Genomic DNA, 26,894 nt, shown 5'->3' on the forward strand with positions numbered 1-26,894 from the left:
TTCAAAAATGGAAATTCATTTTATTCTAGGATAAATTATAATTTACAAACATTTTTTATGCTTATCGAATCATTTGATAGCAGTAGCGAAAGTGTAATTGATAGAGCTTGCATATCATGACACATGCCGTGGACAGAGTATGTATCACACTGTTTTTTAACGAATACTTAGTTTTCACAAAATCAAAAAAAATAGATTTTCAACACACATTATGCCTTTCGTTGATTGTTCAGTGATCCTACTATTCTCTTTCCTTGGTATATGCATTTATAATTAAATTTAATACCTAGATAATTCCTCACAGAAACTAAAATATCACACATCCATCGACGACATAAGTAACGTTGAGTATTGTATTGGGCAGAATACTTTCGAGTTTAATTATTAACAAGCATTAACAAATATCGAAGTCAAAAGTAATCTTTACAATCCACAAAAATCTGGTGTGGCGCACTCACACAACTTTCCTTGCCGTTATGAAAATTGATCACCTGACGTTAGTGTTCCCGCGCATCTCAAGTCTACTATTCAAAGATTTGAGCCAGCTGGTGACAGGGAAATAACGCTGGAGACACACATGAGGTCTGCTATCTCTTCATAGTGAATGATTTAATAGAATCAACATTAATTTGCAATTGAATAATCACCTTTTCTCGAATTTAAAGCTTATTTTCAATTTTAGGTGAAAATGTTACTGAACATTAATTGTAGAGATTTTCATGGTCAATCTACTCCACTTGATTTTCTTTGTTTCAATTGTATCTGAAGCCTGATAATTGGGAATCAATTGATGGGGCGTCATCTGCATTGATGGGGGCGGAGCTCCTGAAATTTTTACAGATATGGGACTTGTGGCAGTTGATAGAGCTTATCGATGACTATTTTAGGTATGAATTTGATCAAAATCGTTGGAGCCGTTTCCGAGAAAATCACGAAAAACCCTGTTTTTGACAACATTTTCGCCATTTTAGCCGCCATCTTGAATTGCATTTGATCAAAATTGTTCGTGTCGGATCCTTATAGTGAAAGGACCTTAAGTTCCAAATTTCAAGTCATTCCGTTAATTGGGAGATGAGATATCGTGTACACAGACGCACATACACACACACACACACACACACACACACACACACACATACAGAAAACACCCAAAAACCACTTTTTTGGACTCAGGGGACCTTGAAACATATAGAAATTTAGAAATTTGGGTACCTTAATTTTTTTCGGAAAGCAATACTTTCCTTACCTATAGGGCAAGGAAAGTAAAAATGAAATATCATACTCATCAAATTATCAATAAAATGCTTCATTTTATTACATCAAGTATCTCAATAATTATTTTTTATCGAAACAGGACTGTTTCATTCTAATTGATATTGATTTTATAATATTCAATATGGATATCTACCACATCACCTACACTACAACACAAAAAAGATAGTTTCACTCATTCATTCTTAAAAAATCACAAAACAATTGACATAAATGAAATATATTCCCCATAGTTCACACAGATCAAACACAACACTGATCAAATTATTGACTGTAAGAATATTGATTTCATTGTATTCTACTATCAGAAACATCTGAATAGTTCCTTCACCAAAACAGCGGCAGTACCGAGTAATATGGAACAATTACATTATTTACTCAATCAGTTCTGAGACCTACTCCACGTGAAAGGTTTGGCCTACATACATCATTGGGTGGTGATGAGTTATCCCAAGAGCTTGACAATTGCAAAAAGTGATGCAAGAATGCGAATGTTTCCGAGAAGTGTGCAGGTCCAGGGACGACAGGTGGATGCAAGTATTCCAGTACAAAATCAAACGCCAGAGAGCGCTGACTTTCTTCCAGCAGAATATCGCCACACTTTGGGCTGACTGTTTATTTGTTAGAGTGGAACGGCTCTGGCTTGATTTTACAAAACTATCATCTTCAAAATTTACTAGAATGAGACATCTTACTCGTCAAATCATAAAATGTCAGGATTCTACTTTATTCTATTGAGTATCTAAAGTTTTTGTTCATCAAATCAATGACAATATAGAGTAATATGTAACTGGAAAATCGAAAAAAGAAATGAGCCATCATCTCTACTACTCACAAGAATGAGACATCACACTGATAAAACTCTCAACTGACGGAACTTAATTCTGATCAACCCAGAATCAGGACAGCATAGAATATTAACTAAAAGCGAATCAATTTACATCTTTACAATTTACAAGGAACAAACACCATACTCATCAGATTATCAATTATTGCCCGAATTCTATTTCAACCAAACTCATCAAATTATCAACTTCTTCGTATTTCAAACTAGGACAGAATAGAGAAGTAATCTGCAATAATTGACTGGAAAATCAATCATCATCTTCACAATTAACAAAAGTCAAACAACATACTTATCAAATTATGAATTGACCTAATTCTGTTTCATTCCATCTCAAAAAATAAAGTTCTTGAGAGTTCTATCATTATCAGCTTGAATCTGAATGGTTTTCTTGACAAAAACGATGATAGTATAGAGTAGTCTGATGAGCAGCAAATGACAACGTGTGTTTGTGGCTAGATTCAAGCAGTCCACTTGAGGCAGCGCGTGTCGCGGTGAGTGCCGAGGCAGCGGATGGAGCAGTAGCGAGCGCCACACGGCACACACGTGTAGTTGCTGAGGAAGCCACAGACGGCACAGAAGTGGCGCTCGGGGAACTGCGATGGCATTGCCTGCGCAGTCATGTAGTTGGGCGGCTCTGGGTGGTAGTTTCTGTCCTCCTCCACCAGCTGAACCAGGCTTTTGCGGAACCTGATATAACACATTAAAAAAAAAACAATCAACAGAAAGATAGGAATATTTTCATAGCTATTTGCAACAAAATAGGATTTCGATTTCAAATTAATTATTGTGGATTTGATATAACAGTATTGTAACTTAGGCTCTCCACTAACGGTAGGAACATGAATGATGCAAGGTCGACATATATTGTTCTGTCATCACAGCAGAACGCTTGGAGCAAATTTTGTTTAGGTTCGGGTTTTGTATCTCCGATTTTTTGTGGGTTTTTTCCAATCCGCTGCTCTATTTGAGGTTGAATTATTTTTCTATCATATTATTTGTAATTTTCCATTGGTTTATTCATTTTTATGTGTTTTTATTCTATGTTAGAAGCCTTGTAAATGTGATATTCGATTATCAAAGGCTAAGGGAAGGAACATCAGACAAAAAATTGATCGGTCCTTCTGGTAGAGGGTTTGATCGATAGGCCTGCACCCTGTCATCTGCAAAAATGTTTAACGCAAAAATCTCAAAAAATTGTCTCAGCGAGGTAGGACAAGGAAGATATGGATGGCCAATGTTCGAAAATAGATGGAATGCTGAGGTTTGCGAGAGGATGAGTGGCGAGATAACAAGCGATGGCGGAGGGGATGCGGGAAGCGACTCCCCAAGTTGCAAAAAAGCCTCTCGCTGATGAGAGAACGTGCATGTTCTACAGTTAGTGGCCGCCAGCCTTAGAGTAATGTCACACCAAGCCGGAAACGAAAGGACAAAATGACCGCTCGGACAGAATGGGGAGGATTTTTGGTCTTGGAATAGGTGATACCATGCCACACCAAACGCATCCATCCGCACATGACATCTTGTGTAATATAAATAGTGCATTTTTTCCAATTGTGCATTGTCCAGCCTAGTGCAAAATTACCATCAGTTTTACATGCTACAGTTCTTTGAATTGTTTTATCAATAATAGACTGAATTGAAACTACTTTTCTGTGGCTTCAAAGATTTTGGTCCGCAATCTTAGATACACCATTTTTAGTCCAAAATCATTTTTTTAATGATTGGGTGGTCATGTGATTTCGATACAGAATTGCATGAGAAAATGAATGGCAAAACCCGCTTATCAATATCTCAAACCGTTACAAAGATATTGACATTAAAAGATACTAAAACCAATACAAAAATGTAACAAATGAGAACAAATGAATGTACATTGAGAACCTGAAGACAAATCGAAAATTTATCTTTTCCAAGTGTTGATAAACACTTATAGTAGCATCAACTCACATATTATAGTTTGTGTGAAACAGGTTGAGACTTGGCCCTCCATCCGAAGAAATTACAGGGTTGCCAAATCGTGTAAAATTGCAACTTCCTCAATTTTCCAATTAAACGTACGAATTTGATGTATAATATCATCCCTGATATCCTAGTAGTGCTAGAAAAGTTTCAGGGTTGAAGGATTAAAAGAAAATTTAATTTTTATGCTAAAATTGGAAACATCGCAAAGATTTGTTTTTCTTTTGAATATCACTCCTCTCAGAATCATGTAGCGTCGTAATGCGTAATAATTTTATATCAAATGAACGGGGAGACTGTCTCCTTTCTATTGATGTCTGGATCATTTTTATCCGACCCATAGATATTTTTTAATTAATAATTATATTCGTCAATATCGAAACATTTTGAGCAAAAAACATGAAATTTTCGACATGCTGGAAACTTTTTTGTTTCAAAAGATAAGTGGGTGGTGAAAGCGATAAAGTTTCTCAAAAATAATTGAAATTGTTTTTCAATTGTCAAAAATAGTCGGAAGAAAGTGTTTTGGTCTCAAAGGAATTTTAAAGTTAGAAGAGTGGCTGCATGGTATGCATTATGTACCAAATTGTATGCTAAAGGCTGGCAATTTACAAGATTATTTTTGACTGAATTATTTCAAAGGCAAGCAGCTGATTGCCTCTAGAAAGGCTGTAAAGAATCACCGCTTGGATTATTTAAGGCGAGGTTGTCATTTTCACTATTACTAGTAGTTCTGTCAACAGTGGACCTCACGCAGTATTCTCATCCACAAGTACCTGATTGAAACTATAGACCTTATGGAAATACAGCAATAGACTGGCTTCTCCACACATCTGTGTAATCACTTGTCAGCTGATTTATGATGAATTATTCTATAGTCTGATTTTCACTCTAATATTGGCGTATGAAGGAGGCTCCTTTTTCCTTTTATATTATCCTTGAAATGCAAAATTTCCAAAAACCTTGTATATACGTCGACGTGCAATTTAAAAAGGAACATACCTGTCAAATTTCATGAAAATCTATTACCGCGTTTCGCCGTAAATGCGCAACATATAAACATTCAAACATCAAGAGAAATGCCAAACCGTCCTCTTGAATCTTAGACCTCACTTCGCTCGGTCAATTATGATCATCTGGCTTGCAGTTGCTGAATTTTTCAATCGTTCTGTATTTTGAATTTGTTGATCCATATTGATAGCATATGGCGGCACACCATTCAGCCGCTATCCTTGACTTTGAAACTCCTGATAGGCCAAAATAAGTTCTTCCGAGTACGTTTGACAATTGGAAAAATAATTTCAATTATTTTTGAGAAACTTTATCGCTTTCACCACCCACTTATCTTTTGAAACAAAAAAGTTTCTAGCATGTCGAAAATTTCATGTTTTCTGCTCAAAATGTTTCGATATTGACGAATATAATTATTAATTAAAAAATATCTATGGGTCGGATAAAAATGATCCAGACATCAATAGAAAGGAGACAGTCTCCCCGTTCATTTGATATAAAATTATTACGCATTACGACGCTACATGATTCTGAGAGGAGTGATATTCAAAAGAAAAACAAATATTCGCGATGTTTCCAATTTTAGCATAAAAATTAAATTTCCTTTTAATCCTTCAACCCTGAAACTTTTCTAGCACTACTAGGATATCAGGGATGATATTATACATCAAATTCGGACGTTTAATTGGAAAATTGAGGAAGTTGCAAATTATGTTTGATTGATTGATTGAGTACTTTATTTATGTAGATTACAATATATACTGGCTTATACACTTATATACAATAGCTTACAATACAGCAAAATTATAGATGAATTTACATAATATAGACTAAGAAAATAACTATTGAACTGTATATGATATGAAAAAGCAATTTGTAATATAATAACTATAGATAATAATCATATTGTTATGCATCTACATAAATTGGCGGAGCTTTGGACATATCAATGTCCATTCTTTGGGAAGAATATTAAAAATATCCTCCCCACTAACTCTCTACCAAAACGTTAATTTCGTTATTTAAACTAAGGATTTATTTATTAATGGAAATATTGTAAAAGTTTTAATCAATATGAATATTGAAGAGAAAAAAACAGAAAATTGATAAAGTAAAATAATTATATAGGTAGATAAGATCAAATAATTGATTAATAAAAATGAAGTAGGCTGAAAGTAGATCAGGGTTATCAACTTTCAGTAATATACAGCAGTATGCAGTGGATAATTGAAATAACATGAGTTTATATAATATATATATATATATATATATATATATATATATATATATATATACACACACACAATTCGTTCTATAACATGGTTTAAAGGTTTATATTGGTGGAATGGGTGAGGGATGGTTGTCATGTGATCGTTCTAGGGCCGGACAGTTTCAGTAATTTGTTCCAAAATATGTTTTTTTAAAGTCAGGATGAAGCTCGCTCGGCTCTCGATAGACCTGATAGAAACAGGAAGTGTATTCCATGCACGACAGGCACTGACTAAGAAGGATTTTGTGAAAATAGTAGTTCGATGATTGGGTATCCTTAAAGTACTTTCTCCGGTTCTAGTATGTGAAGCATCTATCCTCCTACCTTCAGAGACAAATTTGAAATCATCTTTAAAATAGTTCGGATTACCGTATTTCAAGATATCTCTAACAAGCTTGACTATTCGAAAAAGCCTCTGATCGGGAAGCTTCAATGTTGAACTAGCAATGTGGGCTGGGGTAATATGATCATGGCGTTGGAGAGAGTAGACGAAACGTAGACAATAATTTTGGCAACGCTGTAGTTTATCATTCAGAGTGACTTGCATATCGTCAAGAACAGAATTACAATACATCAAATGTGGGGAGATGAGAGATTGAACCAATAATAATTTAATGTTTCTAGGGAGGATATCGTGCATTTTCTTCAATGCATGCATGGCTGAGAATACCTTTTTACAAGTTTTGTTCACTTGTTCTGACCAGTCAAGAGTATTATTCATAATAATGCCTAAATTTTTAACTGAGCTACAGTAAGGAATGTCATTACCGTCTACACTAATTTTGTGAATCGATTCAAGGTCAATATTGTTTATAAGACGAGAATATCCAATTATAATGGGTTGTGTTTTGATGGGATTAAGCTTAAGGCCATTTTTCTTTGTCCATTCCACTATCGAATTGATATCCTGATTCATTATTCCAACTGTTTCATTAATTTTTGTTATGGGACAGCTTAAATAGATTTGAAGGTCGTCTGCATAAGTATGGAAACTGGAGAATTTGATAATGGGAGAAAGGTCATTAGCATACAAAGTGAAGAGGAGAGGGCCTAAAATTGAACCTTGTGGTACTCCATGCATAACGTTTTTCCAAGTTGACTTTTTGTCACCGACAGATACACATTGTTTCCTACCTAATAGATAGGATTTAAACCAAACTAACGAGTTGTGACTGAAACCAAGAATAGCCAACTTATTCAGAAGGACTGTATGATCAACAGTATCGAATGCTTTAGAAAAATCAAATAGAGTGAGGATGGTGCATTTTCTTTGGTCCATAGCTAACCTTATATCATCAGTGACACGAAGCAGAGCTGTCTCAGTTGAATGGAATTTTCTAAAGCCTGATTGAAAGTTATGAAGCTTACTATTGTTGTCTAGAGATTTTACAACTTGAGCATGAATGAGTCTTTCTAGCACTTTGGACAATGCAGGTAAAATACTGATTGGTCTAAAATCCTCAACTTTATTGGGTGATGGAACTTTATTTAGAGGGCGAACCAGAGCAAACTTCCAGTTTTCAGGGAAAATGCCTTCTTCAAGTGACTTGTTGAAAATGTATGTAATGGTTGGTAAAACAGCAAATAACATCTTCTTGATAAATTTAATAGGAATTTTGTCTACACCTGTAGCATTACTATGAATACGTTGAATTGCTCTGAAAGTGTCTTCTTCTGAGATTGGATGGAAATGAAATTGATCAGTGATTGGTAAATCTAAGTTTGTAACCTGCTCTTCAAGATCATCGATATGATTAGCAATGACAACTTCGTCGCGTTGGTTAGAGTGTGGAACGAAATGGTCATTTATATTATTCAATGGTAAGTCAATTTGTGGATTCGATTTCTGTTTGCCAAGCCCGAATTCTTTTATTCCCTGCCAAAGTGATTTAGAGTCTTGTCTATTGTTTGTCATAAACGAATTCAAGTACCTAATCTTTGAGTTCCGTAATTCCTGTTTAACCCTATTTCTAAGGTTCCTATACTCTATCAAACTGTCCAAGTCAAATGTCTTTTTAAATTTTCTATGTGCTTTGTCTCTACGTCCCATCATCTTAAGTATGTCTCAGTCATCCACGGTACTCGTCGTTTTCTATTAATCCTCCTTGTCACATAAGGTGCATGTTTGTCATACAAAGTCAAAGTCCAATTCTCGAAAGTCTTGACCATGTCATCAACTGAGGGTAATGCTTCAATTTGATGCCATGGAGTCTGAGCCACATCAGTCAGGAAGGCGGCTTCATCAAAGTTTTTGAAGTCTCTATAAGTGATAATTTTCTGTTCTGGCTTGGGTATCTTATGGGAAAGTACACAGTAGATCAAATCATGTCTAGAAATAGCTGGGACTGAGATTTGGCCTGCTTGAACAACCTCATTGGGATCACTAACAATGAGAAGGTCAATGAGTGTGTCTGATTCATTAGTATGATGAGTTGGATCGAGGGGTAAAATAGTCATGTTTAGGCATTGGAAAATTGTAGTCAGTTGAAAGTAGTCAAAGTTACGATTCGTCATGTTCAAGTCGGTGTTCATATCCCCCATAACTAGTATACGGTTATAACAAGGCATAAGAGAAAGCAAGGCATTTTCGAAATCTGTGAAATGACCTATTTTTGGTGGGCGATAACAGATACCAACGAGTAATTTATCATTACTAGATAAGGATAATTCAAGTATCATAAACTCTGATCTGGAACAATACTCTTGTTTAGATGTGATTAAAACTTTTGTTTTGATACCATCTTTCACATAAATTGCTACACCCCCATGTGTCTCAGGGGATTTGTTGAAATCCTCCAATAGCAGCAGCTATGCAAATTTATGTAAATTTAGAAATAGGAAGTATCGCCGAAAAAGAATAAGGGAGGATCACCAGCCCACTCGCTTGCCATAGATCGACCGGGACACCAACCAATATGAGAGCATTATACTGAACCCCTTATAATATTCAATTTTTATTTTTGCCAAAGTTTAAATTTTAAATGTTCCTATTAAACAATCGACATAACTCAGTGAAGTCACTCTATGACATGAGTTATTAAAGTAATTATTTCCATTGGAGAAGACGACAGCAGCCCACCAGAAATAAGGCGTAGGACACACGAGGTGAATCCATGCCACATCTTTAAATTTGTGAACAAAATTGACGCATGTGAGTTGTAAAATATTTTAGAGGACCCTCAGTGCAACGAGTTATAGAAATTTGATAAAGCCATATGCTCATTTAATGTATTTGAATATCAGTATTATTTTAAAGAGAATTACCAGAAGCTCAAGGTTCCTAAGATAAGTTATTTTATCTAAATTCCACTGACGGCCGAACTCATAACCTGAGAATTAATATTTAATTTTTGATATTGTTGGAATACGGAATTATAAATTTTTATTCAATAAGTGAAAGCAATTCAAACGATTGAGCCATATAAATCTATAATATATGCTGATAGGAAAATTACAAGAATTATTAATCAATACTAGTAAGCATAATAAGAGTTTTAATTGAGCTATCTGTGATATTTTTCTTGCACATTTTCTCATATTGTTTTTATATTTTATTTTTCTCATAAATTTCATATGTAATTATATGTTTTATTTGTTGAATGGTGTACCTTTCATTTATAATCCTGTCCTCATGCATGACCAATGTTGTACTAGTATTTTTTATTATTATTGACAAATTAACAAAATCATCAACCAACTATATTCTTCACCGAATGGGTTGGATAAATAAGCTATATACAGTATTGATAATTAAGTCTTCAGAAATATGACGTTCTCAAGATTTATTTAAATGGCTCAACCTAATTACTGAAGTCGAATTGACTGAAACTCAGGGTCATAGAATTAAGCCGAAGCAGTTCTACAAGTCATAGAAAGTATAAGGAATTCTAACTAAAATACCGTCATTGATCACATTCGGTATTGTCTCACACTGCTGACCCCTTTGTCAGATGGTAGTGAATTGGATTGGTGTCAGTACCATATTGTCTTGTGCAATATTTAGAATCCTTATATTTATCTACCTCTCCATCTATAATATTATGGAGTCAATCGGAGCAGCGGTAAGAATTGCGCGATTGATAAAGCGGCAGCAGTTTGCAGCAATTGATACCAGAATTTTGTATAAGCTCCTTGAAGAGCTGGTAAGAACCATAAGGCATTTTTATTTTAGCAGATGCAAAAATATAAAAAATATTCAAATCTCATTTGCTCTACCGACTACTGCCAGCTGGGCACATGTAACCTCAAAAGGACGTTACAATTTCAAGGACTAAAAGTTGTTTGAATATCTTCTCTGAATAACATAACTTATTCTAACTAACTTGTTATTTTGAATAACTAAGTAAGCAAGCTCACTATTAAAAATTTTCAACTGTGAACGGCTTGACAATACTGTCTTGTAGAAGGGTATTTTCAACAAACATTCACTTCATGGAGTTGTTTTATAAAATTGGGATCCTTCATGAAATGTTGAATAATAATCCAATGTGATATTAGATTATCTCATTGAGGCACGTATGCTCAATTGGAGTTTAGCTGAATGATTACCTGTTGGATTAAACTCAGTACTGCATTGAAACTTGGAACTAATATTCAAGAATAAATTTAAATATAGCTTAAATTGGAATTGGAAAATAGGAATAGGAGTTGAAGACTGCTTCCAATAACAAACAGTAACAAATAATGGTTTTTTCAAAGATAGCAATAAAACTGAACATTCAAAAATAATATGACAACAGAAATTAGAGGGTATAGATCTGAGACAATTTTAGTTTCATGTAATTGTAGGAAACATTTAATACTAATAAATTCCCCTTATATAAACACTAAGTTATATTGAAATATTGAGAAGCATGATAGTTTTCTCTTTCCTCCATTGACACTCAGACAAACAACACTTCCAATGGAGGAATAACAATATGATGATAACAACTACACGAACTATTACCTTTGTTTATAATATTCTGCACTTTTTGCTTTCTTTTTTCTTCCACCTCGATTATCAAGAGTCTCTTGGAATTTTGGGAATTTCTTGCTCATAACTGTGAAAAAAATGAAATAAATATACAACTAACATGTAATGTGAAAATGTAATGTAACTAGCCTGCCTATTTAGTAAATATTCATTGGGAAATAATAGAATCAAGCATCATTTTATTAAAGTGAGTCACCTATTCACAGATCCGGCAAACTATTGAAAGCATCTCAACAATCATTAAACTTTAAATATTATTGTAGCTTATTTCTTACTGTTATCTGATAACTTTAAAAACTGAATTGATTAGTTTCTTAATATGAATGTCAAAAATGATACTTCAGGTATGAAAGTCATAATAATTATATGCCAATCAGATATATGAGACATAGAGTGACACTAAAGATAAATGAATGTCATCTTTATTGTTCATGCTTTTAATAACCATACTTTGAAGTTACCCTAATTTTAGAACGTCAAGAATTAAATATTAAACAGCTTCATCACCCCCCAACCTGAAATACAATAAACATGACTACCGTACAGTATCGGTTGGAAATTCTAGAAAAAAATTAACAATACTACGTCTTACCACTAGGGAAATTATGTCGGAGATTAAAACTTTTTCTAAATAATCAGTTTGAATTCTCATGTGTTCAACATTACTTAACCTTTCGGCAGTCGCGCTGTTGTAAAAAGTACAACAGTGTTAGTTTTTTTGCTGCACAAAACTATTGAATGGGGTGGTGTCAGTGAATGAGTCATCTATGCATTCCAAAACTCTCCCCCCATCACTCCACTGAGTTGCAGTATCAACCGAGCAATGGTTCAGTCGTTAGGTGCCATTTAGTCGCGACAGTGCATAAATCGCACTGTGTATAAGATAGGGAAAGACTGTATACGGGGACTGTAAGCGAACCAATCACACAGAATTGATGGCTTCGCTTGATACCTTATTGGGCTATGAAATGGTAATCATCCAGATGTTCATAGGCGTAAAATAATCCAAGAAGATGGAAAAAGTAATTATACAATATTAGTTAATATGTTTTGACAGTAAAAAGAGTACATATCACTTGGAAAATTGGATGTTGTAGAAAATACATCACGCGACTGCTCGTGTGATTGAGTAGGGCACGACTACCGGAAGGTTAAGCGTCTAACAATCAAAATACAAATCTCAAGTTGATTATAATAGAGACCACCCTTGTCTTCTTTGACACTGTTAATTAGCTTGGTAGCCTATTTCTCAACAATTAAAATTTGTTATACAGTACGTCCATAAATTCACGCACATCTAAATAAACAAATCTATAGATAGTGGGGTGTTAAAACGTTACCCCAAAACACCTGTAGGGTATTCTGTGCTGTGTGCTGTGTGTTTGAGGTTCAACATTCAATGTTGGATTCGACATCCGATCGTGAATGGGGCATTTCACGGAATGTCATTTGCGCCCGGACTATATAAAGCGAGCCACTCACTGTTCAAATTGAGGTTCAACATTCAATGTTGGATTCGACATCTGATCGTGAATGGTGCTGTTGAAGTAGTGTCGAATATTGGATGTCCAGCCGGACGATTTGGGTGAACTAGAGACCCACCACATCCAACATCCAAAGGTTAGCCTCGTAGTTAGGGTCGAATTGGAATGTGAGTGGTGATGTTGGACCAACTTGTGGACTACCAGTCGGAGCGTAAGTGGTGAAAGATCAGATTAGTGGTCTACTACCGGTCTAGTGGTCTACTATTATTGTTGGTCAAGAATGTCGGCTGGACATCCAATATTCGACACAACATCAACAGCACCATTCACGATCAGATGTCGAATCCAACATTGAATGTTGAACCTCAATTTGAACAGTGAGTGGCTCGCTTTATATAGTCCGGGCGCAAATGTCATTCCGTGGTCATCTTTTATTAACAGCCGTGGAAGATGTCTCAATTTCTTCGTTAGGTCTAGCATAATAAGGATCGTGATGATGATAAGTCGAAATCACAGACAAACACCTCGGAAAAAAGATGGCCGCCAAAATTTTCAGGGCTTTGCTATATCGCTTGTATTTCAATAACCGTTCAAGATATTCAACCGTTTTTTTTTTAGATGAAAATATTTTTTAAATCTTCCTCTACAATTTTTGTTTTATGAAATTTTTCCTCTAAACACATATTTTTTGGTTATAACCTTCAAAAGCCCAAAAAAACGTTTTTTCTATTTCTTTTTAATTTCATTCCATTATGACTTTTTTTGTGCAAGAGATACAGAGAAATTTTTAATCTATGAAATTTAGAACGTTTTTTCAACTTTGGAACGATATATCTTTATGCGCTGTACGTCAAGAAATGAGTTCTCCAGCGCCATCCAAAGAAAATCCTGCACGGTTTCAGGTGCGTTTTCCCATACGCATGAGATAACAAGCTAGAAATATAAAATCCATTTTTTCATGACTACTTCAAGATAGAGACTTGCAATTGGTCTCAATCTCTTCGTTACAACAAGCCGAGAAAATGTGTCGATTTTCAAGAAATCGACTGCAATTCTAATAATGTCGAGGATATCGGATCAATTCAACCATCTGGAAGCTCCAAGATAATCATACTACAATATATGGAATATTTATCTATTTCCAATAACTTTTACTATGGTGAATATAGCATGAAGCTCTTGAAATCAGATTTTTGGCCGCCATATTGGATTTTTCTATGATGACAGACATTTTTGGTGAGTTTGCCATCATGGATAATCTATTTCCACACATATTTACGAAGAGATAGGTACCATTTTCAAGTCTGTACCTTCAAGGGGTCATGAGTTAAATTTTTTTCTAATTGTTCAGGTTTGGCAATAGTGAAGAAAAGAGTGTTTTCTTGTGCAAAAAGTGTTTTTTTCTCTTTTTCCAATGACGCTCCAGCCGTAGAAGATGGACTTACAGCCTTCAACTAGATGTCATTTTGAAGTTTTTATAATATTCTACAACACTGTGCCAATAATATTGGTGTTCGTTCACTCTGAATATATTTACAAGGTGAAAAATATAATTTTATCCCTGAAAAAATCTGATTTCAAGAGATTGAAGTTTTACCATAGTAAAAGTTGTTGGAAATAGATAAATCTTTCGGATATTGTGGTATGATTATTTTGGAACTTACTGATGGCTAAATTGATCCGATATCCTTGACATTATTAGAATTACAGACGATTTCTTGAAAATCGACATTTTTTGCCGCCATCTTATTTTTCTATGATGACAAATATTTTTGAGATTGCCATCATAGATAATCTCTTTCAACACATCATTACAAAGAGATTGATACCAATCCCAAATCTGTACCTTCAAGGAGTCATGAGTTACACGGTTTTATAATTGTTGGGATTGGCATTTGGTGGAAAAAGCGTGTTTTTCGCCGCAAACAGTACTTTTCTCTCTTTTTCCGATGACGCTCCAGCCGTGGAATATGGACTTACAGCCTCCAACCAGATATTTGGAAATATTCTAAAACACTGTATCAATAACACTAGTGTATGTATGTATGTCTACTGCGAATACATTTACAGGGTGGAAAGTAAAATATTGTCCCCGAAAAATGTATGTTTCCAGTTTTTGAAGTTGAATAAATGATGAAAAGAGTGGTTGAAATGAGTCGATTCTCTCGAATATCATAGTTTGGCTAATTCTGAACACTTTAATGGTAAAATCAATTCGATATCTCTCACAATAACTAAATAGCAAGCGATATAAAAATTTCTGTCAATAATGACCGCCATCTTGAATTTTTCAATGAGTCGAATATTTTCGTTGTTTCCATCATCAATATTCTTATTCGACTTGTAACAAAGAGATTGAGACCATTTGCAAGTCTCTATCTTGAAGTCATGAAAAAATGGACTTTATATTTCTAGCTTGTTACCTCATACGTATGGGAAAACGCACCTGAAACCGTGCAGGATTTTCTTTGGAGGGCGCTGGAGAACTCATTTCTTGACGTAGCCTACAGCGCATGTAGATATATTGTTCCAAACTTGAAAAAAACGTTCTAAATTACATAGATTTGAAATTTCTCTGTATCTCTTGCTCGAAGAAAGTTATAATGGAATGAAATTTTAAGAAATTTAGAAGAACGTTTTTTTGGGCTTTGAAGGCTGTAACTAAAAAAATATGCATTTTAAAGGAAAATTTTATAAAACGAAAATTGTAGAGGAAGATTTTTATAATATTCTCGTCAAGAAAAACGGTTGAATATCTTGAACGGTTATTGAAATACACGCGATATAGCAAAACAATGAAAATTTTGGAGGCCATCTTGTTTCCGAGGTGATTGCCTGTGATTTCGACTTATCATCATCACGATCCTCATTATGCTAGATTCAGCGAAGAAATTGAGACATCTTCCACGGCTGTTACCCAGAAATGACCACGGAACGACATTTGCGCCCAGACTAATATGTCAATCCCAATAATTAGAAAACCGAGTAACTCATGACTCGGGTACAGACTCTTGAAGGTACAGACTTGGGAATGGTAACAATCTCTTTGTTATAATGTGCAGAAAACGATTTTTTTATGATGGTAATCTCAAAAATGTTTGTCATCATAAAAAACAAGATGGCGGCAAAAATATGCCGATTTTCATGAAATCGTCTGTAATTCTAATAATGTCGAGGCGACAATATCGAAACATTTTAGCCATCTGGAAGCTCCAAAATAATCATACTACAATATCCGAAAGATTTATCTAATTCCAACAAGTTTGAAGTTATATTCATCATAGTAAAAGTGGTTGGAATTGGATAAATGTTTCAGATATTGAATTATGGTTAATTTGGAGCTTCCAGATGGCTGAATTGATCCGATATCCTCGAGATTATTAGAATTACAGACGATTTCTTGAAAATCGGCATATTTTTGCTGCCATCTTGATTTTTTCATGATAAGCATTTTTGAGATTGCCATCATGGATAATCTCTTTCTACACATCATTAAAAGAGATTGATACCATTCCCAAGTCTGTACCTTCAAGGAGTCATGAGTTACACGGTTTTCTAATTGTTGGGATTGGCATTTGGTGGAAAAAGCCTGTTTTCAGCTGCAAACAGTACTTTTTACTCGTTTTCCGATGACGCTCCAGCCGTAAAATATGGAGTTACAGCCTCTAACCAGATGTCATTTTGAAGTTTTGGAAATATTCTACAACACTGTGCCAATTATACTTGTGTTTGTCTACTGTGATTACATATACAGAGTGGAAAGTGAAATATTGCCACTAGATACTAGAATTAATATAAAAAGCCTACTATTTACAGACTTGTTTTTTTGGATGTGCGCGACTTAATGATCGCACTGTAGACATTGAAAATTATGAGTGAACATATAGTATACAATAAATGAAAATAAAGCTTAATAACAGTATGAACAATAATTTGACAGATATGAACATATGACTCACCTAGTTCAGGATGAGGATCATCGTGAGAGTTGTCAGATTCTAGAGCTTCAAGTGCTTTTCGAGCTCTTCTGCTTCTTGTAGCTTCATCCAACACTCGTTTCTGATTAAAGTCTTTCAAACGCCCCGACTCGCGGGCTGTTGCCACTTTTGTCGCCATTTTAGTTTGTGCAAATCCTCTTCCGGGAATACAAGATTTGTTGAATGAAAACAAGAGGGTTTAAACACCTTTGTCGGCCAGCGAAACACTAATCTGATCCATTAAATCGTCCACCTTTGCTTGCAATACATCAAGGATATCGGCTGAGATGAAAAGATGGCGTTCATCCAAGTCTTGAATAATGAACTTCTTTCCCAATGCTTCTGTTTCATCCAAGTGTAGCAAGAACTGTTTCATAGCATCATCACTGTGAATAAATAATTTATACCTGTTTCATTTGCACTGAATAATGATATCATATCAAATAAAAATTTGCACTTAGCACTCAAAATAGGATTAGTTGAGAGTTGAGCTACCAATAGTCGGCGTTGCCAGATTGTGAGAAGTTTTGACTTTGATTTCTAGCTCAAACGTAGAATGCAAGCCCATTTGAAAACGCAGTATCAGTCAACTAAGCAGAATTGTCACATTGAATAAATATATTGATTCACATTGGCTTGCATTCTGTAATTGATTGGAAATTCTCAACTTAGAAGTCCCAACTTATTTCATTCAGATTATAAAGATTGATTTATTCATCTTCCAATATTAAAAACATGAATAATAAAAAATAGTTTATTTTAATTAGATATTTAATAAACATGGTGTTTCCAAACTCCCTACCAATATTCTAGGACATTGTTCCTGGATACGAAACATATCTGAATATCATCGGACAGTTTGTCCTAAAGTCCTTAGTTACCCACACAGCCACCATTTTGTTTTTTCACTTACTATTTTTCTCAGTAATGGCTGAACATATGAAAATGAAAATCTGCAAAACCGTTTATGACAACAAAACAGAGCTACAAAAAAATTATGACAACTTTTCAAATTCATGAAGCAAAATGGCGGCTGTCTGAAATTGTATTTCATGAATAACCAAAAAACCGTTGATTTTGCAAAAAAATATAGGATTAACTTTTTTAGCAAATTTAATTACAAATCGATTGACATTCCACATTTCAAGATTGAACGAATATTAAGTGAAATATGGCAGTTTTGGTGATAGTTGACCACTGTAGGTGTGTTACAGTGCATATCAAGACATGCTGATAAAGTCGCCACAATAATGCAACAATCTCAATTTGCATTGCATGTTATTAGTAAGCCATTTTAGATTATTTCAAACAATCAAATCAAATAATTTAAAAAACACAAAGTGTCAATACATAGAACAATATTCAGTTCATGCGAAATAGAACATAGAATCAGTCATTAAAATTAATATAAAATAATTCTCGTACAGGCACCTCTTCATCAATAAAACTTTGAAAAAATACCTTTCAAATCAGTGGATTTTCATTGTTTTCACATTTTTGGGAAGAAAATTAAAAAAGTCTAATTGGAATACACTCCCAGTTCTTTTGAGAGGAAGTATAGTTGTACTTTTTGATTGTCAAGTTATTTTTCTCTCATGTATCGTACTTATGTACATTGCGATTGACCTCATATTGACAGATAATCTGCAAGCAGGCAAATACATACAATTATCCAAGGATGGCAGAGTCAAGATTTGCTTTTCAACAAATGTCCTACAGGAAGTGAGTGGTGGCTTATGACAAATAATCCTCAACGCTTTTTTCTGTAGCTTAAAAATAATAGTGGAAAAAGTGCCCCCCAAAGCCGGATGCCATACGCTATATGGCTATGGATGTGAGCATATTAGACACTGACAAGAACAGATGTGTCAACAGCACCTCTCAGTCTCCTCAGAAGAGAAATACCTTTATTTGTCTTTTTAAATATCAATAATATAACGTTATTTAAAGGTAGGTCACCTATCACTAAAGCTGTGAAATCTCGCTTAGTATTTGCTCAATCTTGAAAAATTGGGTGTCCATCAATTTGAAATTTAATATTTTGAAATAAAGTTATTCTTGTATTTTTTTGTAAAATCAACAGTTTTTTGGTTATTCAAGAAATAATATTTTATACAGCCGCCATTTTGTTTTAAGAGTTTGAAAAATGTTATAATTTTTGCCGCAGCTCTGTCTTGTTATCATGAATGATTGTGCAAAGTTTCATCCATATGTTCAGCCATTATTGAGAAGGAATAGTAAGCGAAAAAATCTGATGTGGCGCACTCACACAACTTTCCTTGCCATTATGACAATTGATCACCTGACGCGCATCTCAAGCCTACTATTCAAAGATCTGAGCCAGCTGGTGACAGGACAATAACGCTGGATACACACGAGATCTGCTATCTGTTCATAGTGAATGATTTAATGAAATCTACAGTTTCCAACAGATTGCAATTGAATAATCACATTTTCTTAAATTTCAAGCTTATTTTCTATTTTAGGTGAAAATGTTACTGGGCATTAATTGAAGAGATTTTCATGCTTAATCTTTTCCACTCGAAATTTTTCGTTTAAATTCTATCTGATGCATGATAATTGGAAATCTAAAATCAAACTTTGCATAGATGGGGCGGAGCTCCTGAAATTTTTACAGATATGGGACTTGTGACAGTTGATATAGCTTATCAATGACTATTTTAGGTATGAATTTCATCAAAATCGTTAGTCATTTTCGAGAAAATCGCGAAAAACCCTGTTTTTGACAGCATTTTTGTCATTTTAGTCGCCATCTTGAATTGCATCTGATCGAAATTGTTCGTGTCGGATCCTTATAGTGTAAGGACCTTAAGTTCCAAATTTCAAGTCATTCCGTTAATTGGGAGATGAGATATCGTGTACACAGACGCACATACACTCATACACACACACACACAAAGACCAATACCCAAAAACCACTTTTTTGGACTCAGGGGACCTTGAAACGTATAGAAATTGGGGTACATTATTTTTTTTGGAAAGCAATACTTTCCTTACCAATGGTAATAGGGCAAAGAAAGTAAAAAAATTGCTGCTGTGTGAGTGACTTGAGAACTTTCGGACAGTTTGAAAATTATTGACCGAGCGAATTGAGGTCTAAGATTCAAGTCGACGGGTTTGCATTTCTCTTTATGTTTATATTCATGTTCCGCTTTTACAGCGAAACGCAGCAATAGATTTTCATGAAATTTAACATGTATGTTCCTTTTTGAATTTTGCGTCGACGTATACATACGGTTTTTTTGAAATTTTGCATCTTAAGGATAATACAAAAGGAAAAGGATTCTCCTTTGAACGCCAATATTACCGTAAAAATCAGACTTTAGAATTATTATTCATAAATCAGCTGTCTAGTGACTATAATACTACTCATTCAAAAACATCGAACATCTTGAAAATGTATTTTTCCATCAACGTTAGTAGACAGTTGTCTACTAACTTTGTCTTTCCATAAGCTGAGGCCATGATTCTAGTTAGGAGTTATTGATAGAGAACATTTTTTTTACATTTTTCTTTTTTAATCTGATGACTAAAATTTCAACAAATATTATTAAAAAAAAAATAGATTTATAAAATCATGAAAAGTTAGAAATGAAGTTTGTAGGAAATCAGCATTATGGTAGTTTATTTTTTAATTTCAACACACCGATTTTTCGCCAACACAGAATGTTCTCTGATGGGTTGATTGGATTGGCGTATCCAGACTTGATAACAGCGCTCACACTCACATTTCGGGACGTCACAACACGGTATGATAGGTTAGAAAGCTCTATGTTCATTAAGGATTTTTCTAGACATTTTAAATTGATAAATTATCTATTTTCAGAGAAAACATAACAACAGGTCAATGTAGGCTAACTTACTGAGCGCGAGGTCTACTGTTCACAGAACAACTAGTATTTAGATAAATATGTTATGTACCCAGGAACAATGCAACAGAATATAGGAAGTTTGTAGATTTGTAAATGCATTTTTTTCCAAATGCATGTGGGGAGTTTGGAAACTCTCTGTATAGTAGTCATAATGTTATAGTTATTTAGACCCCGTTTTATAATTTCTTTAGTCATTCACTGTTATCTGATGATAATGTGCTAAAAAAATTCATAAAAACATTATTTACATTTATTATATTACTAATTTTTAAATTTGTGTAATGTCTCAGATAAGAATATTATGATCACCCCAGCACATATTATTATAGTGGGGTAGGCTATTATAATAATCCTAATTATTTGGATTAGAAGTATTTATTAGCAACCTTTTGAATTTTATATGGTGTATTATAATAATAATTATGTATCTGTTTTTGTCAATAAAGCCCTCTGGAAGCAGATCATTGGTATTCAGGAAATTTTCAATTAGCCTAATATTAGCAATTCGAATCAATCAATGACCCGCTAGATTCTTAAAATAATAGACTACTCGAGTAACTAAAGTTTTCAATAATTCCAATTCATGTCAATGTTTTTTTTTTCAAGAAAACATTTTTTAAATGTGGTATAATGATTTTATATTTACATTTATTTGCATGCGATTTCAAGAAAGTGGTACAAAAACGTTTAGGACTACAGAACGAGTCACACGTATGACGAAACCATTTGAACATGAACAACAAATAATGTAGAAATTAACTTCAATTAGTCGTAATAGATAGATAGATCTTTGTTTCACCAAACTCATCCTAAGAATATCATCAACCTTTCAATTGTGAGAATTCAAGTCAGGTACCAAAAAAATCAATTCGGTATCTCAAATGGTTTTTCTACTTTCAACAAGTATTAAACTGAATTACACAGTAAATAAACTCAGTAAACACAGTAAAATAATATGTCTGAAACTCCAACTTCCTTCTGGAATTTTTGAGTTTCTGTTAACTGAGCAAGAAAAATTTGTTTACCATATTATGAGCATACGTCTAAGCTTTCTCTAATGATTCAACTCACCATTCAACCAAAACTCCTTTCATAACATTCACCATTTTAATAAGTTCATGAATTGTCCTCTGTAACTTTGTCTTAGGTTAACTGCATTCCTATAATTATAGAATAAAAATTATTTTCTTAACATAACAAAGTAGCTGCTAATCGAACAGACTCAAAGCAGTATTCTATTTTGCATTTTGCTGATTATGACCTATTATTTATAAAATTGTGCGAATGAATTAAAACATAAAAAGCAATTTTAATCTTGGATAAAAGTGAAATATAGCTCAAGCTAGAATTATTTGACAGTTTTATTAAATATTAATCCAGCTGATTTAATTATTTATTAATATTTAATAAATAAGTGATCATAAACAGAAAAACCTGTTACAAAAATATATTTAAATATTGAATATGAAATTAATATTTGAATGTACGTAGCAAATAAGAAGAAATGGGTAGAACCCTCTTTGGTACCAGTTTACAACGGACACATCAGGTATTTAAAAAGATGTACTTACTCTTACTATTCCTTATAAAACTTATGTATTTGATTATGTGATGATATTTTGTTTGACTTGAAACAATACTTTTTTCTTTGCATTTAAAATATATTAATATAAATTCTAAAATTAACGTTCTTCACTTACTCATCAAGGTTAAGTTTGGTTTTGTTTATGTTTTTTCTCATATCATCACTAAACTGATTGGGCAGTTTATGGTCAGTTTATGGGCAGGCATATGGTTGCCTAGATCAAAATTATAAGAAATTAGGATACTTTAAATATAAATGCAAAAGAGACCATTCTGTAGATAATTGTGATTATTCTTTATGTAATAAATTATAGTTGCTCTTTATGAAGAAAAAGAAATTGTTGTTTATATTTTAATCAAAAAAGTTTGTTTAAAACTGTTGAACCTAGTTATTTCAAAATGGATTGTGTTGGATGTAGAGTAAAATATGAAGGGAGAGCGAGGTTCAAAAATAAAAAAGTTTCAGATTTTATGTTGAAACACAATATTTTTAAAAGTGTTAAAACGTATAAAATGTGTGGGGAACAGTGAAATTTGGCCAAGAAGTGAAATATGCCTACTAGTGATCAAATAGAAGTGACCACATAGTGGTATCTTTTGGTGTGAAAATGGCCGACTTCCCTGGCTAACTGGTTGAGTTCCAGTTTAAGAGAATATGACGATTGTGAGAAGCGCAATCAGCGCATCCACTATTCTTTTGAGGAGGCGGTGAGTTGTATGTCCCCACGCACTAGTAGGTTACGCACTAGTAAGGTTTGGTTGGGATGAGTTTGGTGAGATTAGTTTTTCCTTTTGCATTGGAGTTTAGAGTGTTGAACAGTGATTTGACAGTTGTCACAGAAGATTTTTTCAAAGTGTTCAAAAAAATAGTAGAGATTAAAAAAAGTAAAAAATACCTGATGTTTCGGTTATAAATAATTAGGCCTACCCCCTCTTTGAAATGTGTGACACACAAACAAACACACACACATGTAAAATTCCCGGGAATTTAAGATCGAGGAAATATTCCCTAGGAATTTAAGGGAAATATTCCCAAAAATCATAAATTCCCGGGAATTTATGGTAACTTAAGGAAATTTATGATTTCTTTCAAAAAAATTACCAAAAAGACGTTTTTTGTTACAAATGCTTGGTCTCAATCACCTGTTATACAACAGATTTATGTAAGAAATATAAGGATGAATAACTTATAATATTTGTAGTAAGTTCAAAGAAAACAGTAATTTGAAGTTCATAGACTGAAAGGAGAAATGAGCACTCAATAAAGCATTTAATTGCACCGCTATTATCATGCTACTCTCATGTCTTACAAGATGAAAAGATTTTTTTACTTACCAATAAATGCCTGTAAATCAGGTAAACAAAGTCAACAAAGTATTGAGTGTAATTTAACTTTTATTGCATGATTTTATTCAATTTCTCCACACAGAAATAATTGACCCTCTAAATAAAGATTACAGTATAAATCCAAAAATTATAAATTATGAAATACAGCAAAACAGGCAAAACTAAAACAAGAAGCATACTTGAGTTTAATTCAATATTAAAAAGAAAATAATTCCACAGCTCACAACCTTTCAAGAGTCATTGAGGCTCTAAGATACTAGTCCAGGCAACGAATGCTCAAAAAGATCCGAGGGAAAAGTTTGGAACCCAATTTTTGACCTCGCAGTCCTTTTAAGGATAGTGAGGGGTAAGCATATTAAAACTCCTCACTCCTACCATACTCAACACTAAAACTGCTATAAAAATTGATGGAAAGCATAAAACGATGAAATAATACATTGAATTGAAGAGAATTGAATGCTCTACAACTCACTGTCTTTTAAATACTCCTATAATCCAGTGAATGAAAGATTATAGAGGGAAAATTTTGGAACACAATTTTTGACCACGTAGCTCTTCTTTTAAGGATACCTAGTAAGGGAGTAATCATATTAAAAGTCCTCACTCCTACCCCCTGTGTAAAAAAATTACATTTTTTCGATGCTTTGTTGTTGAGTAATAAGCCCTGAAAGTGCAAAAAGTTGGAAGAAATACTGTCTTTTCAAAGATTTTACGCTTTTAAAAGTGTATAGGCTATCTCAAAAACTAAAGAAGATATCACAAAACTCTACTGTACAAAACTTGTAGGAAATTTATCTAGCTTAATTTTTACTCAGCCATGTCGCTGGAATGCATTGTTTCCCAGTTACATGTGTGTCAGCCAGAAATGAAAAAATGCAACTTTTAAACTACCCTCATAAGTAGGCTCAAGAAGTAGGGAGGAGGACTTTTGATATGTTCACCTTCTAACTAGTTCAAACAAAGCTGCGAAGTCAAATATTGTGTTCCAAACATTCCCACCTAATTTCCGTGACAATTGTTTTTAAACTGAAGATTTGACACTCAACACTATAACGAATGCAACAATCGTTGGGAGATGCGTAAAATAATGAGACCGTAGATGAAATTGAAGAGAATATGAGGAGCAGCATATACATGCTTTATGAGCCCATAATTAGCACGGATTTTTTCAATGAATCGTTGAAACGTTATAAGGCCAAAAAGATGAAAAAATCGGAGCCGGAAGGGGTTTTCTTCAAAATATGATACCTTAGAGAGCTCATACCTAGAAAACTATGAGAGATATGGAAAAATGTTGGAAATGAAATTTGTAGGATATGCAAAAAACAAAATATATGGCACTTTCAAACCACTCCCACCACCACCCCTTAGCACAGGGGGTAGGAGTGAGGACTTTTTATATGTTTACCCCCTTACTACCCCCAAAAGAGCTACAGGGTCAAAAATTGTGTTCCAAAATTTCCCCTCTGTAATCTTTCATTGACTGGAATATACGAGTATTAAATGACAGTGAGTGAGTGGGCATAAACAGTCTCAAAGAATGATGATTTATTGATTATATCAATGTTAAATGTGATTGATTGAGTACTTTATTTATGTAGATTACAATATATAATGTCTTATACACTTATATACAATAGCTTACAATACAGCAAAATTATAGATGAATTTACATGATACAGACTAAGAAAATAATTATTGAACTGTATATGATATGAAAAAGCAATTTGTAATATAATAACTATAGATAATAATTATATTGTTATGCATCTACATAAATTGGCGGAGCTTTGGACATATCAATGTCCATTCTTCGGAAAGAATATTAAAAATATCCTCCCCACTAACTCTCTACCAAAAGTGACTGAGCTCGATCAGCTCAGTTTTTGTCAACTCGTAAAATATGAGTGGGGCTGATCAATTTCAATCAGTTTTAGAGCAATTTTATAAATTTCCTTAAGTTCCCATAAATTCCCAAAATTTCTTGGTCTCGAAAATATTGCCAAATCATAAGCTCCTTCCCACTGGGAATATTCCCGATCCAAATCACTACCAATATCCAAAAACCACTTTTTTGGACTCAGGGGACCTTGAAACGTATAGAAATTTAGAAATTGGGGTACCTCCATTTTTTTCGGAAAGCAATGCTTTCCTTACCTATGGTAATAGGGCAAGGAAAGTAAAAATTCAGAACGTATACTATGTTGCCGGCGTTTTCAGCGCGGAAGATGCGCTGAAAGATTTTGCCTACCGTGCCACAAAGCTGCTAGCCTGCTACAAGAAAAATGTGGGATAGAGTCCAGCTAGGTTATGTCCTATTTTCAAAAACTAAAACATTGACAAAAACTTATGAGCATATCATTAAAAATAAGAAATCTATATGTCTTTTAAGTGTTAGTCGAGCATACTGATAGTGAATTTTACTTTGAATAATAATTTTGAGCTGTTTAAAAAGTTTCATAGAATATTGTAGCATTTGAAGATTTTTCAAAAGATCAACTGTAAATGACCGCCTGCTAATAGGTGCTATTTTTTTTTCATTAGAATAACATACCAATTACTAAATTATTGCTAACAAACATTTTACGTAATGTACCAGGTTGGTTGGTTGGGTGAGAATTTACCGGGTTACAAACTTATTTACCTACACTTTAGCCAATTGCAAACAATCTATAATGAGTAATTACTAAAATCATGGAAATATTGCCTAATTTCTCTAAAGATGTTTTATAAACTTGACTTTCATATCTTCAAAAATTATAAAAGCAAAAATAATTTTAATGTTGTAAAATAATAATTTTACCTTAAATCAAAGCAACAAATTATTTTTAACCTATAAAAACTGCGGCGAACGAAACAGACTCAACGATTTACTTGACACTGTAGAGCCACAGACCACAGTATACATACAGTATGGAAACTTGGCTAGTACCCTGACGCCAAAATCCGCCATCTTGTTAGGAAGCGCCGCAAAGTGATATAGTGAGGTGCACATTATAATGGCAGTGTACGATTGACAATACTGTTGCTGTCCTTTTCTATCATACAACAAAACAGATAGCACTATCTCTCTCTCGCTTTGCAATGTTGTCTGCCAGAATTTTTTATATTTACTTTTGACAGTGACTGTACAAAACTGAACAAACCATATTCTCAGCCGCCATTTTTTTTCTTCATTCTATCAAAATAATTGAGTACACAAGTTGTATAATTGATTTAAAATGTATTTTTGAAACAATGAAATAATTTTTAAACATTACCTTATGAGAAACACA

At 33.8% G+C, this 26,894-nt stretch overlaps 1 protein-coding gene across 8 annotated transcripts; it reads right to left on the bottom strand.

Annotated features, from left to right (window-relative positions):
• Positions 1 to 26,545, bottom strand: LOC111051457 (zinc finger HIT domain-containing protein 1). Of its 8 annotated transcripts, none has more exons than XM_039428369.1 (6): positions 26,423 to 26,523; positions 22,389 to 22,487; positions 21,760 to 21,848; positions 16,778 to 17,181; positions 11,308 to 11,401; positions 1 to 2,806 (listed from the first exon to the last, which is right to left on the bottom strand). In XM_039428369.1, the coding sequence occupies exons 4-6, from the start codon at positions 16,932 to 16,934 to the stop codon at positions 2,578 to 2,580; spliced, it is 480 nt and encodes a 159-aa protein (XP_039284303.1). In that variant the 5' UTR covers positions 16,935 to 17,181; positions 21,760 to 21,848; positions 22,389 to 22,487; positions 26,423 to 26,523; the 3' UTR covers positions 1 to 2,577. The 8 variants fall into 7 exon arrangements, 6 of the variants coding, with proteins under 6 accessions (XP_039284303.1, XP_039284305.1, XP_039284304.1 ...); XM_039428371.1 differs by lacking the exon at positions 22,389 to 22,487 and adding an exon at positions 23,608 to 23,715 and having other exon boundaries at positions 26,268 to 26,523; XM_039428370.1 differs by lacking the exon at positions 22,389 to 22,487 and adding an exon at positions 23,608 to 23,780 and having other exon boundaries at positions 25,871 to 26,523.
• Positions 26,546 to 26,894: the final 349 nt, after the last annotated feature.

This window comes from Nilaparvata lugens, chromosome 5, assembly GCF_014356525.2.
Source record: "Nilaparvata lugens isolate BPH chromosome 5, ASM1435652v1, whole genome shotgun sequence".
NCBI classification, from domain to species: Eukaryota; Metazoa; Arthropoda; class Insecta; order Hemiptera; family Delphacidae; genus Nilaparvata; species Nilaparvata lugens.